Genomic DNA, 15,188 nt, shown 5'->3' with positions numbered 1-15,188 from the left:
ATTTTCCTTTTTCTAACATTCACATATTTTATATTATATTACGTCGTTCTTGTATTTTTTCTGACAATAAACCTTCAAATGCTCTCAACTTTCTTAAATCAAAAAGTGAATTGACCAAAGCCACAATTGCATTCTTATTGGTCCACTTTCTGCCTGATTACTGAGCTCAGCGTGTTTTGAAGTCATGACAAGGTACAAAATGTGGGACTTTTATTTTGGAAATTCTCATAAATTCCAGTATTTTTTGTTTTATTTGAACCTGCATGTAATCAGTTGACCTTAATTGAAATGGTCAGATTTTCCCCCCCAATACAATTATTTTCATATACCCCCTACCTGTTGGTACCACACTTTGATTTGCAAACCGGATGTAGTCAGAAGTTCGACACAAATTGATTGACTATTGGTATGCACCCCTCAGGTAAGACTTTCCAATATTTCAACACATAAGAATGATTGAAGTGAGATCTGAAAAGTCACTTTACTCACCTTTCTGGACAGTTGTGTTTACTATTCAAATGATCATTTAAATCAGGGGGGTCAAACTCAATTTCATCACAGGCCACATCAGCGTTATGGTTGCACTCAAAGGGCCGGTCGGAACTTTAAGACTATAGAAAAATACATATATAAATAGATAATATATATCAAATAATGTATTATATTACAGTATTGCCTCTGCATTGGATTATTATCGGATAGGGTAATAACTTCACAATTAACTACGTCTGAAAGCAGAAGTCTAGGGCAAATCATTGCAAGTCTCTTCAGTGAGAATGTCACAAAACGATTTTAAAAGAAAAGCCAAATTATGGAGAAAAGTCACATTTGAGATGCATTGTGGGACATGTAGTTTATGGGCAATGCGCTTCTGTAAAGCGGCCTGTAACCGTATAATAAACATATTATATTCTTTCAGAGCTCTTGTGGGGCCGCATGAAATGAAGTCACGGGCCGGATTTGGCCCCCGGGCCTCGAGTTTGACACCCCTGCTCTAAGTAATAACAAACAATAGTAAAAACAGTAGAATAAGTACACGGGTAAAAGCGAAATTGTACTTTAGTATAGTCATTGAGTAAATGTACACCTTTGAAGTACTTACCCTCTACATTTAGTCCACCTAACTTTAAAAAGGTGCATGTTGTATTTTTTTACTTTACCTAATTTATTTATTTAGCAGAAATAGTTCCTAGTTTGTTTTAAGTTTAAGATTTTGAGTTTTAACAAACTCCGCCCCAGACAACACAACGGGTGTTTCTCAATGTCGAGGACGCTTCCTTGGTAGCACGTCTTCCGAGTCAGGTCCTTCAGAAGCGAGGCAAGAATCCTTCCTAGCCTCGGAAAACGAAGAATGGTGGAGCAGGCTAACAGGTGTGCAGGTGTGCGTCATACGAGAGGCCCCGCCTTCAATGGAGCGCGATTTCCGCCAAAGATTTGGAAATTGGTCCGTGCGCAAAGCATTGTGGGGGATTTTAAGAGTAGAATTCCAAGTATGCTGGACATTGGAACAGTCCTTCGGCGGGACTCGATGACGTAGCATGCTTGAAATAGTGGCTCTGGAGCATCCTTCCTCGACATTGAGAAACACCCAACAGCAGGGCGTGCAGGTCAAAGAGCAGAGAGTGAAATTATTTCGCAAATGGACTGCTTCCCTTTTGATTTTTTGAAGGTTATTATTTCTTGTCGCACAATTTTGTCTCAGTTTACAAAACACTGACAGGAAACGCCACCGGAAGAGCATTGTGGGGATTTTAAGACCGCGGAGGATACACATGTGCAGCAACGAAGGACGCCGGCCTCGGTAGAATTCCTGTAAGCCTTGTGATTGGCCAGGCTCCCTGTCACGTGATCGAAGCAGCATGAACCACATTTACGGCCATAATTGTGAGGGAGTGGTTTTATTCAGTGGATATATTTAAAAAGAATAAGAAACATATCAATTTGTTTGTTCATTGATTCATAACAGACAGATTTTGATCCATGGTCATCAGACTTTAGTATATCATTGTATTATGACAACTTAACTGAGCAAATCAAATATCTCAATGGTACAGTCAGGCTGTTTGTTAAACCTTTCAACATTCAAATACAACACATAATGCACAACTCCTAAGGTCTAGTCTAGACACTTCTTTCAAGTTGCTTTGTTCACAAGTCATTTCCCAGTCTTTCAATTTCATCAAGGAAGAAGTCCATATCGTCCTTGGAAACCAGCGTAGAGAGGACAATCATGCGGAAAAAGTTGACCTTGTCTCCCAAAGGTTGGTAGCCCACCATCATCGTGCCTTGCTTGATCATGCGCTCCTTGATGACTGGAGCTACCTATTATCAAGAACAGAAACACACCGTTTGATTCAGAAGCTCTGCTGAGGTGAACGCTTTAAGATGGTGGCCTTATTAACAAAGCATGCAACACAATCATTTAGTCTTTCTGTTCCCAATCCAGTGAGACTTACGTTTGCCAGTCTGTGCTGGTAGTCTGCATTTCCTTCCTTTCCCCTCATGCTTGGAGGTATAAACCAGAAGCAGACATTCAGAAACTCTGGCTGCCCATGGAGAAACACACTCTGGGTGAAAACATTGAATCTTCAGTACGATAGAATATCAGTATGAGATGTTTACTCACCTCCCACAAAAGATGAAACCCTTCCCTTTTCCTCATCTGCTCCACCAGATACCTGCAAGAGGGATGTTAACAATACAATCAAATACAATAGGGCTTTATTGGCATGATTTTAACCCTCTTATTGTCTTCGTTTCCCCCCCCCCCCCTTACTTTGGTGTTCACGGTCAAATTTGACCGGTCCTGTTTTAACTGCTATTACATTAACACAAAAACCATTAATCATCACCAAATGTCATTTAACACCCTTTCAAACTGTACATATTGTATCAGACTACTGGTATACATGAACAACTGCAGTACATATACAAAGAATAGACACTGAACAAGTATTGCGTGTGCCAGGTGTGATCCATGTGGGGGGATGGGCACATAAGAGCGGGAAATGTATCAAATTGTTCTGTGTGTGTGCCAGGCAGGGGCGGACTGGCCATCGGGACGAATCCCGATGGGCCGGTACTGAAGTGGGCCGGTCGGACGATGTGGGCCGGTCGGATAAGTCACTAGGTGTGATTCACATGGGGGGATGGGCACATAAGGGGGGGGGGACGGGGACGGGGACACATCTAGTGTGTGTGTGTGTGTGTGTGTGTGTTTTATCTGATCCGGATGGTTACTAATTTTCTTTATGGCAGTCATTTTTGACCGGGAACCCCGGGTGTTACAAAGTTGACTAAATCATCCAAAGTTCAATGATAGTGGTGATCAGCAATTGTATATGTTCAAATGTCTTCTGTGAAGGATATCATGAAGCCTTAATGCAATCGAATGTAAAACAAAAAAAGTTATGATTGATGAAAGTAGTAAATCGGTCAGATCTGACCCGAAGACAACAGGAGGGTTAAACATAGTATTGCCAAAGCATTACCGCACGAGGCGATATAACACTTTCTGTTCATCTTCATTACAGCTCAACAAACAGATGGACTTCGAATCTCAACTATACTAGGTTTGTGTGTGACTTCAGCTGGATGCCTACCTCACAAGGTTAAAAGCTTTGTCTACACGCGCGGCCAAGCCAATGGAGCCAACAGCTTTCCACATCAACCAGAGCTTCAGACAGTCATCCTTGCGGCTACACTGTACGGTCTTGTCCCCGACATCCAGATTGACATCATAGCATTTGTCTTGCTGGAAGAGGTAGGTGGCGTTGGCACTGTGGCACTTTTTCAACAAGTTCTGAGGACAAGCACAAGTAAATTACTGTCACTGACTAATACAACGTTAAACTTTATTATGTGTATCAGATAATGCTGTCGCCTCAAACCGTTGTATCCTGCAGCAGCAAGGCAGAACACTGCAGGCCAGCCATCAGCAGCTTGTGTGGATTCCAGGCTACTGAATTTGCTCTTCACACACACACACACACACGAACACATGAGAACACACACATTGTTCATATTGACCATATCTGCATAACTGTGTATCTAGTTGTATCCTTGATAACAGTGAAAGTGTATTTGTATCATGCATATTAATACCTGGCAACCCCTTTCATCAGATGTCTGTGCTGCTCGGAAAACAGCACACTCCCTCCCCAGGCAGCCTGAAACACATTTAGCATGTAATTCACCTTTAGTAAAGACAACAGAAGCTTGTCCACAGACTTGCATCTGTCTCTTTCAGGACCACTCACGTCTACATGCATCCAGATGTTGTGTCTCTCGCAGACATCAGCTATACGGTCCAGTGGGTCAAACGCACCCCGCACTGTTGTCCCTGATGTGCAGCTCACAAGTAAAGGTACTGCTCCCTGATGGAAACAAACTGAAAATGAACACAGCATTCTTGCACTTGTGAAGTGTAGTGGGTTGTGCGTTGGTGTTGGGATCAGGGGGTCACAGGTTCAAACCCCACTGCAGTCAGCATGTCGTTGTGTCCCTGAGACACTTCTCCCCAAAGTGCTCCTGTGGGGATTGTCCACAGTATTGAGTATGTAAGTCGCTTTGGATAAAAGAGTCTAACATGTAATGTGAATTCAGGTTTGCAGGATATACAAATTGTTTAATGGTTACCTATAACTTTCAAATAATCACTGTTAAAACTAATTTAAGTTACAAAAGGGCATGTTAAATATAGTCTATTTGAGTGCTTCGTGAATTTACCTGAGATTTTGTCAGCTCGATCTTTTCCTCCAGGTCCTCTGGAATAATGCGGCCTCTAAAAGCGCACACAATATAAATGGAACATGAATTACTCAGACTATAAAGAACCCGATAGTCATAGTGTGTAGGGCTGAAACCACCACGTTTTTAAATAATCGTCCAGGCTATAAGACATCCAATCATACCATAGTATTATTTTCATTTAGCAGAGACAATGCACATTAATGAACACTTGGAGCTCATTTCCATCCGCAGTCCCTCACATAAAACATTTAAGAACATGACAAGTATACACATAGCAAAAACAAATACATGATATCCAAAAAGTGCAAAAGCAGCATACACAAGTATTTGCCACATGACAGTACAATGTAGCAGCCACGACATACAAGATAAGATACCCCTGTATTACACGTGCATTCACACGTCTGTTTGTTTCTCATCCATTCTTTGAGTTGACCTTTGAAACTATTGAGTGGGACAATCTCGTATCTAAGTGGTCCGTTTGCAGTGGACTTCAGTCTCCTCTGGTCTCTGACCTAGTGCAGCGTCCAGTGTGTTTTTTGTGGATGAATTCCCCTAAGGGAAGGGGGGGGGGGGGCAGTCCATGTAAACATTTATAAAAAAAACACATACTTTTAAAAGACTTTAAATGGTCAAAACTTAAGAAATGGTGTTTCTCTAGGATGGTGCAGAGGTGGTATGAATGTGGCTTTCTGTCAAACACCTTGATAGCTCTCTCTCTCTCTCAGCTGTTCTATGGGTTTCAGGTTTGTGGCACAAGCAAACGACCAGTTTGTGAAACAGTATTCAATGTGGGATAGAATCATACAGTGGAGGTATGACTTTGCAGCATTGACAGTTAAGAAAGGTCTGATTTGTTTAACATGTTGAATTGAATAATGTTTTCACATGGTCATGTCTCGAAATTGCTTATTTTATCCGACCAACAGTCTAAGACAGGGGTGTCAAACTCAAGGCCCGGGGGCCAAATCCGGCCCGCGACTTCATTTTATGTGGCCCCACAGGAGCTTGCAATTGTATGTATATTTGAGTTGACCTTTGAAACTATTGAGTGGGACAATCTCGTATCTAAGTGGGACAACTTATGGGCACGTTGCCCATAAAACTTTTTCTCAGAATTTGACTTTTTTTGTCCAAATATGCCTTTTTTCTTAGAATTAGCCTTTTTCTCATAAATTGATTTTTTTTTCAAAATGTCACAATGAATGTTTTTCCAGAATGTGGCTTTTCTTTTAAAATCATATTGTGACATTCTTACTGAAGAGACTTGCAATTATTTGCTCTAGACTTCTGCTTTCAGACGTAGTTAATTATGAAGTTATATTAATTAATGATATAGTCTTAAAGTTACAACCGGCCCTTTGAGTGCAACCATAATGCTGATGTGGCCCGTGATGAAATTGAGTTTGAGACCCCTGGTCTAAGATGTCAATATACTAAATAAAAAGGAAAACTTTATGTCCCCACATTTAATGAGATGAAAGTAATTTTACCTTAAAAATCAAACATTGATTATAATTTGATTTATTATTAATAGTTTCAGCTCTTTTTATAAAAAATACATTACCCTTCATCCACTTTCACCACGACGATATTGTCTGTCCCGATGCCCAGATAGGCAGCCCCTTTCTTCACAGAGTAATGGCTCTGGAAAAACAAACATATATATGTAGAGACAACACAGTAGTGATCCTCTGATACACAATCTCCACAGTGACATAAATTCCTCAAGCATGCAGTGTTTAACAGCTTCTCCTGACCTCGGCAGATGTAAAGATGGAAAGCCGTGGGACAGCCCACAGACCCTGACTTTTGACCTCTGGGAAAAGTCGGTAGCGTGCGAGGTTCATGGCAAACATGTTAGACGTAGACCCCCCAGGGCAGAAAATACCATCACCATCTGTCCAGCCAACCAGCTGCCGCAGTGATCTTAAGACCTCAGCCTCCATCAGCATAAACACTGGGGCCACCTCATAGGTATAGCTGCAATTAACACACACAAAAAGTTGTATTTCGTACTGTATTTTTACATAATTTATTAACTTAACACAAATTCATATGATTTAGATTCTTACAGGTTAGTGTTGAGAGCCTCACTGAGGAATCGTCCAGCCAGGGCGTGATAGTCCACTCCTGCAAACAGCTGATTAAAGAAACGTGGGTGACCTGGAAGACACAAGCAAAGTCTCATCATTACAGAAAATAAGGTTTACTAACTATGAGAATGTCTCTGCTGTCTCCGGCAGGCTCACTCGTCTTGATGCTGTACTTGGCAACATCTGTTACTCTCTGTAGGAGCCTCTGTTGTGGCTCCCCCGCCGCCCTGAGCTCAAAATCCAGCAGCTGAGCCAGTTCTCCCGGCTCTTTCCACTCACAGACCTGGAAGGAAGAACACATGGACTTTTAGTTTTTGCTCAGAGAACTCACTGTAATCTGACACCGGTCATTTTAGGCCACCTTCTGCTTGACGTCTGTGCCCTTGCAGAGAACCTCCTCGATGATGATTTTGAAGGCTTCATTCAAGAAGAGTTGACCCTCTGAATGGTCAATGAGGGGATAATTCATGTCAGGGAGTTCAGCTGGATCCTGGCCCTCTGCTGTTAGGAGAGAACATGAACATTTAAAAAATAATTCAAACATGAATAAACATGCATAGCACAATGTACTTACATGAGAGTGGAAACATGTTTGCCATTTCCACACTTTCCAAGTTGGTGAATCTCTACCTCTTTGCTTGGCTCGACTGACAAGGCAGGCAGCAGTGAGGGTCTGAAAAGCAAAGGCAGTGAGGAACAAAAGAGGGAGGGAGTTGACCTTTGCCCCAATTAAAGCTGCAGCCACACGAGGACGGTCGTATCCGCTACAGTTCTCTATCAGATAGACCAGTGGTTCTCAACCTGTGGTACGCGGAGGAATCTGACAATACATTTTTATATATATATATTTTTTCCATTTTATATAATCTTTACACAGACATAAAAAATACAGAAAACACAACTAAGTCAACAAAAAGCAGTCACTACATTGTAGGGCTGTGCAATTAAATCGTATTTTAATCTCGATTACGATTTTGGCTTACAACGATTACGAAAACGTAATCGAAATAAAACGATTATTATTTTTATAAAAAAAAGAAAAAATGTAATTATTTATTTTTTTATTTTCAGTTGAATTATACTTAAAGTTCAGGGTAATCAACTGTTAAAAACATACTGTTCACATTTTTCTTTTCAATAAATGGATGTTTTCAAAGTAAATGGATAATCGTTTTTAATAAGCGTGATATCAATTATTGACAAAAAAAAATCGTGATTAGGATTTTTGCCATAATCGCACAGCCCTACTACATTATGCACATTTGGGACAGTAAGTAAGGTGCACTACTTATTACTGCAAGAGCAGCTGGTGGTAAGGACCTCAGACAACTTCCATTTAAAAACAGGCTATAGGGACTAGTGACATCAGTTTGAGGCGTGATTGAATAACATTAATTACAAAATAAATCATACTATCCAAATACCACAACGAATGAAAATAAGCTTGAGATAATTGAAACTGTGGTTTAAATAAGTTCTAAAGGGCTATTGTTGTTTTTAGATTTAGAAACACATCGTTTTTAAATGTATTTCTGGCGTTGCTAATGACGACCATACTACCCGCGAACGATTAGCGAACGTTGCAAGCAAGCTAAAGAAAGAAGAAAGCTGAGTGATGTTGAGAGAGGTACAGAGGAGATTATTACCAGCGGAAGTGAACAAGTGAATGAGGAGGAGGACAGTCATCAACCGAGCACGAGCGTCGCCAGCAACGCAACAGTGATATGCACAGCCGCTGTGATGGAGGAGAGAAGAGACTCAGGAAGAAGGCATTTGCGCAAATAATGGAGAGAAGGCTGTGACCGAGGTCAAAAGCTGAAAAAGCACACACTTGTCCTTAATTGTTATCTTTTTTACTTTGCCACCACAGAAATGGCAATAGCAAACATCAGCAGACTGAAGATGAGCTATTAGCCCTTAGCTCATCTGCTCCTGGAGGCTTCATTATTATTGTGGAACTGAATTCCCAAGAGGACATTTTCTGTTACAATGTAGGTTGTTGCAGGAGGCCTTCAAACTTTGGTATATGACATGTGTGTACAGTTGCCATTTGTTGTGTGAGAATAAGTTATTATTTTGTTCTCACTTGTGGAGAGAGAGGTAGAGAGAGAGAGGTAGAGAGAGAGAGAGGTAGAGAGAGAGTAGAGAGAGGGAGAGAGTAGAGAGAGAGAGAGGAGAGGAGAGGTAGGATTGAGAGAGAGAGAGAGGGAGGGGGAGAGGGAGAGAGAGAGAGAGAGGTAGAGAGAGAGAGGAGAGAGGTAGAGAGAGAGAGAGAGGTAGAGAGAGAGAGAGAGGTAGAGAGAGAGAGAGAGAGAGGTAGAGAGAGAGAGAGGTAGAGAGAGAGAGAGGTAGAGAGAGAGGAGTAGAGAGAAGAGAGACTTCCTTTGTACATGAGCTGTGGCTGATACAAATAATGTTATATTAGAGATGTCCCGATCCGATCACGTGATTTTCAAAAGATCGGAATTGGGAAAAAAAAATCGGGGATCGGAATCTTTTTTTTTTTTTTTTATAAAATATTTTATTATTTTATTTAATGTTACAAAAACAAAAATGGACCATGTTCACGTCTTAAAGTCATCCTGAGGCCTTAGTTTTGGTTTAAATACACAACATCATGTATGTGTTGCTTCTTTTGGGCTTGTTTTCATCGACCTGGTTGTTATTTCTCTCAAATCTGGCAACAGAGTGGGGCAGTGTCTAATAGTAGCAGTAAGCTAACGAGAGGACGTTCAGCTGCTGGTTGCCTCGGGAGTCGGGACAGAGAAAATGTCAGGAGTTGGAAGTATTATAACATTGAAAGCGAATGCGTGTAACAGCCAGATGCAATGTTTGCAAGGTGGAGGCCGCGTGGTGGAAAGACGAGCTACGTTCAACACGGACCAATCTAATACAAACACCAAACAACCCAACACGACGAGTACACAGCGGCCACTCAGGTAACGGCACTGAAACAACCAACACTTTCAGAGACTTTTAAAAGAAAAGAGAAACTGCCCAGAACAGTGAAAAGGCCCAAAAAGATAACAGCCAAGATAGCTGAATTCATCGCGTTGGATGACCAGCCGTTATCTGTGGTGGAGAACGTGGGGTTTAAGGGACAACTTGAATGCTTTCTCCTTTCTTCTTTCTCTTAATTGCATTGCAGAAAGATCGGATCGGGAAAAATCGGTATCGGCAGATTGTCAAAATCAAATGATCGGAATCGGATCGGGAGCAAAAAAAGGTGATCGGGACATCCCTAGTTATTATGATACATTTGCCTCCGAGTCCAGCATGAACTGTGACTGTATTTTAACATTGGTCATATGGTGGTACTTTGAGAGCCAACTATTTTCTCAGGTGGTACTTGGTGTAAAAAGGTTGAGAACCACCGAGAAGACGGTTCGGCCACATGAGGCCGCCAGGGAAACGCAGAGAACGATAACGGGTCCCAAGGTGGGTAGATCTGTGGACGAAACGCTCTGGGGGAACAAACGGTTCAGTGTCTACGCCCTCTATCGAACATTTCCTGATAACGATGACGCAATAGCCCCAGTGTTTCGAGCCAGGTCCCGGTGATGTGCCGTAGGTTGAAGTCTTGCTGCAGATTGAAGCCCTGTTCACGGGGACGCGCAACGATGACGTCATCTCGCTTATTGAGCGTTCGCCTAGCGGATGATTTACTTTCTCTCTTTTGAATGATATCTTTCCCATCAGATTAAACAGCAAACGGCTGAATAAATAAATAATGTGCATACAATTACGAGGAGGCTCGTTTTAAGGACATTTTTCAGATCTGTCACAATCTTCGTATTGGAACAAACTTCAGTTTTTGAGTGTAGTCCCACTATGTTCCTCCTTCCTACAGAACAGACAATGACAGGATAATATGTCATTTGTCAGTATAGGCCTATTTCTTAAAACCTTCTCTGTTGGTTAAGTGTCTGATACTTGATAACCACGAATAGTAAGCAATGATATAACATATGTCAGACACTGTTATTTTCAATCAAGCCTAAAAGATCATGTGTTCAAACTGGCTTCACTCGCTTTAATTGCTCCTTTGAATGTAATTGTCCTCTGTGGTTTCCTACATGTTTGTATTGTAATGCCACTCATATTTTATTTTAAGGTAACATGGAATGTTTTGAAAGGTGCCCTAAAATAAAGTGTATTATTGATCTTATATCTGTGCCTCAATCACACTATTAATGTTCCTTATTTTAGACTAGGTTAATCCTGGTGTCAATAGGGAAGATCTGCACTGTTCTCTACATAACATGTTCAGCAGAGCAGGTATTTCTCCTGCCAGATATGGCACCCCCCCCTACAACTTTGTCCAGGTCAGTCACACCGTCTCCAAAATCACACTGGTGTTGGCTGTTCCGTCTAGTTTGTGCTCACAAAAGCATTTTACTCTGGGCCCAGCAGGTGAAAAACTAAGGAAGGGCTTCCATATCCGGCAGAGAAGGTGTTGTGGCTGCCGGATTGTGCGGAGTTTAAAGCGATCATATTACAGGAGAAAGGAAATACAGTTTAGACTGCCGTTGCAGGAAAGACGGACGGCAAAAATCACCGACTGTGTGAACGTGAAAATGAATAGAATATCCCCTCCCATCTTCAGAGCAATCTGACTATTATAATATTAGCGTTAAGAAAGCTTACTTAAATATCTGCCACAACATAAGTAACCGGATCAGAGTAACATTAAGTACAGTCCGCGGCACTGTGAGTGCAGACGTCGATGTGTCCCATTATCATTCATATCATATCACATCATAATGTATCATATATTTCCTTATCTGAGTCAGCTGAGCCGTATCTGGCCGTGCAACACTCACAGTGTCACATACTGTATGCAGAAGTATTATTTTAAGCAACACATTAAGTTGACGAAACACTCGAGTCAAATGTAATTAAAGTCAGATCGTGTCGCAGTGATATCATAAACCTGTTAATGTACGCATTCAAACACTTTTTCTGTTACCAGCTGTATTCACCTTGCAGGTGCAGCTATGTGGCTTTGATCCTGGATAAAGTGTTTAAGTCATGGATGTTTAAAGTTTAACTTCTTCATATTTGACTAATATTAAAGTTCACTTTTCATTCAGGAAGTATGACGCTGCGCTGTCAGTACGCTTGTCCGTGTTTGTGATCGGTCGAATGCTCCAAATACCACCCCTTTCATGTGAACGCGCACCTAACTAGATAGGGTACGGCTGGCTTGAGTTAACGAGTTGATAACCAGCGTCGTAGGACAGTTTAGCGAGAGCGCGTTTGATTTGTTTTTTTGTTTATTTAAAGGACAGTGCACATTAATCCACATTGCTGTAAATGAGCCAGTATTAGCCAGCAGGCTAATTTTCAACTGTTGTCCTTGGCAAGATGTTAAATGACCACAACAAGACTAGAGAAATAAAAACACAATTAAATAGGAATTTGGATTAGGTAAACCGGGTAACTCAAACATATCCAGGTTAGGGTGAACCAGCTTCGTAGTACAGGCCTCAGGTACTTTCATGGGAGAAAAAGGTTCCCATTTCTGATTGGCTGGGCGGATTGCAAACCACGCCCCGTAAAACTCCCAAAAAGTTTTGTGAAGCCGCCATTTTATTATCCTCGCATTAGCATTATTAGCATTGTTTGTTTGTAGCCTTTATTTAACCAGGTGAAAAATCCCATTGAGATCAACGATCTGTACCCTGTATGCCTTGGCAGGGTACAGTGATGAGTAAGTGCTTTACAGTTAGTAACAAATCTCAGAGCACTGTGATAAGCGGCATCTAACCTTTCCAGGCAATGGGCAGGTGCATTCATATATATCAAATCACCATAGTCCAGCACAGGTCAAAAGGTCACAGAGCCTTTTCCTGGCTTCAAAAGAGAAACAGGACTTGTTTCTGAAAAAGAAACCTAGTCTAACCCTCAGCTTTTTAAGCAGATTAATGACCTGAAGTTTAAAAGTAAGACAATCATCAAGCCAGATACCAAGGTATTTATAACAGGTAACCACTTGGAGTACTTGTCCTTGCATAGTAACAATATCTAAAACAGGCTCTGGAGTCTTTTTAGCTTTAGAAAAGAGCATTACCTTGGTTTTATCAACATTTAAAAGAAGCTTAAGTTCAGAGAGCTGAGTCTGAATAATGTTAAAAACAGCCTGTAATTTAACAACCGCCTCCTTAATGGAGGGACCTGCACAGTACATCACGGTATCATCCGCATAAAAATGTAAAGTAGCTTCATCCACATTTTTCACCTAAACTATTGATGTAGATGGAGAATAAAAGTGGACCTAAAACAGAACCTTGAGGAACACCATTAGCAATGTTCAACCACTCAGAAGACAGCCCATCAAAAGTGAACACATTGGGACCTTTCAGAGAGGTAGTTCACAAACCACCCCACTGCATGGCTGGATATGCCAATACTGAGTAGCCTCTGCTTTAAGATGCGATGATCGACGGTATCAAACGCTTTAGAAAGATCAATAAATAGAGCTGCACAACTCTGCTTATTATCTAAAATACTTGTAATGTCATTCACCACTTTCATTGTGGCAGTGATGGTGCTTTCTGAAGCCTGACTGATGTTTAGACAGGATGTCATTTGTACATAAAAACTCCTTTACCTGTTCACTCACTAGGCGTTCAAGAACTTTCGCCAGAACTGATAATTTAGAGATTGGCCTATAGTTATTTAAAGTAGTTGCCTCCCCTCCTTTTAGTAAAGGCAAGACATACGCTGACTTCCATACTTTTGGAATTGCATTTGTGCTGAGGGAGAGGTTAAAAAGAGAAGTGAGAGGTGGAGCAATAAAATCTGCAGCTATCTTTAAAAAGAAAGGTTCTACGTTGTCCGGGCCGGCCGGTTTCTTAGGATCTAACTTAGATAATGCTTCATGAACAACATTTACAGTAAAAGGAGTAAAACTGAAAGGGTTTTCCAGACCACATTGTTCAGAGTCACAGACTGTGGTGTTCACAGAAGCAGAGTTAGTCACAGAATCAAACAGAGAGCCACAGGACACAAAATGCTCATTAAAGCAATGTAACATAGTGGCCCTGTCCGATATAGAGCCAGATGTTGTGGTAAGGCACGGAGGTAGCTCATTACGGATCTCACCGGTGGATATCGATTTTATGGCTTTCCAACATTTCCTAGGATTATCTAGATTCCACCGGGTAACAGTAGGCTAATTGCAGGATGCTAAATTATAAACTAAAATAGGTCCTATTTTATCCTTTTGACAATAAATAACAGGTCTAAGCTCAGAATGTTCTGCAAAATTAGCGCACCAAATTGAAACTTAAATATATAAACAATGAGTTCTAAAGAGCCACGTGGCAAACACTTTAACAGAACATTGTAGAGCCGATGAGTGGGAGTCGGAGGCGGCGTGTTGAGTATGGAACTCCACACTTTATTTTCCATTAGTTTACAGAAATGTAGGAACAACTTCATTACATGCTACTCAAGCTGGAATGATAACACTCCACAGGTGCGCTACCTAACGGGTCCGTGGCGCAACACACTCTCTATAACACAGTGAATTATGTCCCGTAATGTTCCACCACAACATAAACATTTTAGCGCACCGCGGAGCTCTCACACAACATTATGGATCTGAGTGTCTTACCGGCTGTCTGTCCTGACTTGATAGAATGCCTCCCGTCTACACGCTGGCTCGCACGGACCAACTATTCAACTCCTCCAGGATGCAGCGGGCTCTGTGATTAGGGTGACTACACCCAGCTGGTCAGAGGAGGCAGGACCCATGGATGTATAATAAGAACAGGACCGCCTGCGACCATTTCACACTCGTTTTCTATCCCTATTAATGGATAATTTGTATTTAAATTAGGGCTGTCAAGTTAACGCGTTAATAACGCGTTAACGCAAAAAAAAATTAACGCCACTAATTATTTTAACGCGATTAACGCATGTGTATTTTTTGTCCTCGGCCGCCCCGTAGTTTCAGAGCGCATCGAGTTTAAAATACCATCTACGAAGCTGATGCTTCAGCCCCGCACCTGCCGCCCCGACTTGTGGCAGACCCACACTTCCACGCTCACCGGCAGGCACGGACTGGCAATCGGGAGGACCGGGAGGGTGTGGTTGTGTGTGTGTGGTGTGTGTGTGTGTGTGTGTGTGTGTGTGTGTGTGTGGTGTGTGTGGTGTGTGTGTGGGTGGTGTGTGTGTGTGTGTGTGTGTGGTGTGAGGGTGGGTGTGTGTGTGTGTGTGTGTGTGTGTGTGTGTGCTGTCTGTGTGGTGTGTGTGTGTGTGTGTGTGTGTGTGTGTGCTGCTGTAGTGTGTGTGGCGGCGACTCGCGCGAGGCGAGGCACACACCTTACGTGT

General features: G+C 41.8%; 1 protein-coding gene across 2 annotated transcripts; it reads right to left on the bottom strand.

Moving 5' to 3' along the window:
* Positions 1–1,881: 1,881 nt before the first annotated feature.
* LOC117497109 (cysteine sulfinic acid decarboxylase-like) lies at positions 1,882–14,643 on the bottom strand. 2 transcript variants are annotated; one of them, XM_034148999.1, is made up of 15 exons: positions 14,470–14,643; positions 7,423–7,521; positions 7,210–7,349; positions 7,005–7,131; positions 6,828–6,918; positions 6,513–6,735; positions 6,320–6,399; positions 4,729–4,783; positions 4,260–4,376; positions 4,105–4,169; positions 3,891–3,972; positions 3,603–3,802; positions 2,627–2,678; positions 2,457–2,546; positions 1,882–2,322 (listed from the first exon to the last, which is right to left on the bottom strand). In XM_034148999.1, exons 2-15 carry the CDS (start codon positions 7,445–7,447, stop codon positions 2,149–2,151), a joined length of 1,521 nt encoding a protein of 506 aa, XP_034004890.1. In that variant the 5' UTR covers positions 7,448–7,521; positions 14,470–14,643; the 3' UTR covers positions 1,882–2,148. The 2 variants fall into 2 exon arrangements, with proteins under 2 accessions (XP_034004890.1, XP_034004891.1); XM_034149000.1 differs by lacking the exon at positions 14,470–14,643 and having other exon boundaries at positions 7,210–7,346.
* Between the last annotated feature and the right edge of the window lie 545 nt (positions 14,644–15,188).

Source organism: Trematomus bernacchii, unplaced genomic scaffold (genome assembly GCF_902827165.1).
Source record: "Trematomus bernacchii unplaced genomic scaffold, fTreBer1.1, whole genome shotgun sequence".
In the NCBI taxonomy this organism is placed as follows: Eukaryota; Metazoa; Chordata; class Actinopteri; order Perciformes; family Nototheniidae; genus Trematomus; species Trematomus bernacchii.
This window is presented reverse-complemented; position numbering and strand designations above follow the sequence as displayed.

Excerpts from the sequence above, each read along its gene's own strand:
- LOC117497109 (XM_034148999.1), bottom strand. The coding sequence starts at position 7,447 with ATGGCAAACATGTTTCCACTCTCAT. Across the intron at positions 4,170-4,259 it reads ACATCTGGATGCATGTAGAC|GCTGCCTGGGGAGGGAGTGT; the intron begins GTGAGTGGTCCT and ends AATGTGTTTCAG. Across the intron at positions 2,547-2,626 it reads GGTTTCATCTTTTGTGGGAG|CCAGAGTTTCTGAATGTCTG; the intron begins GTGAGTAAACAT and ends CTCCATGGGCAG.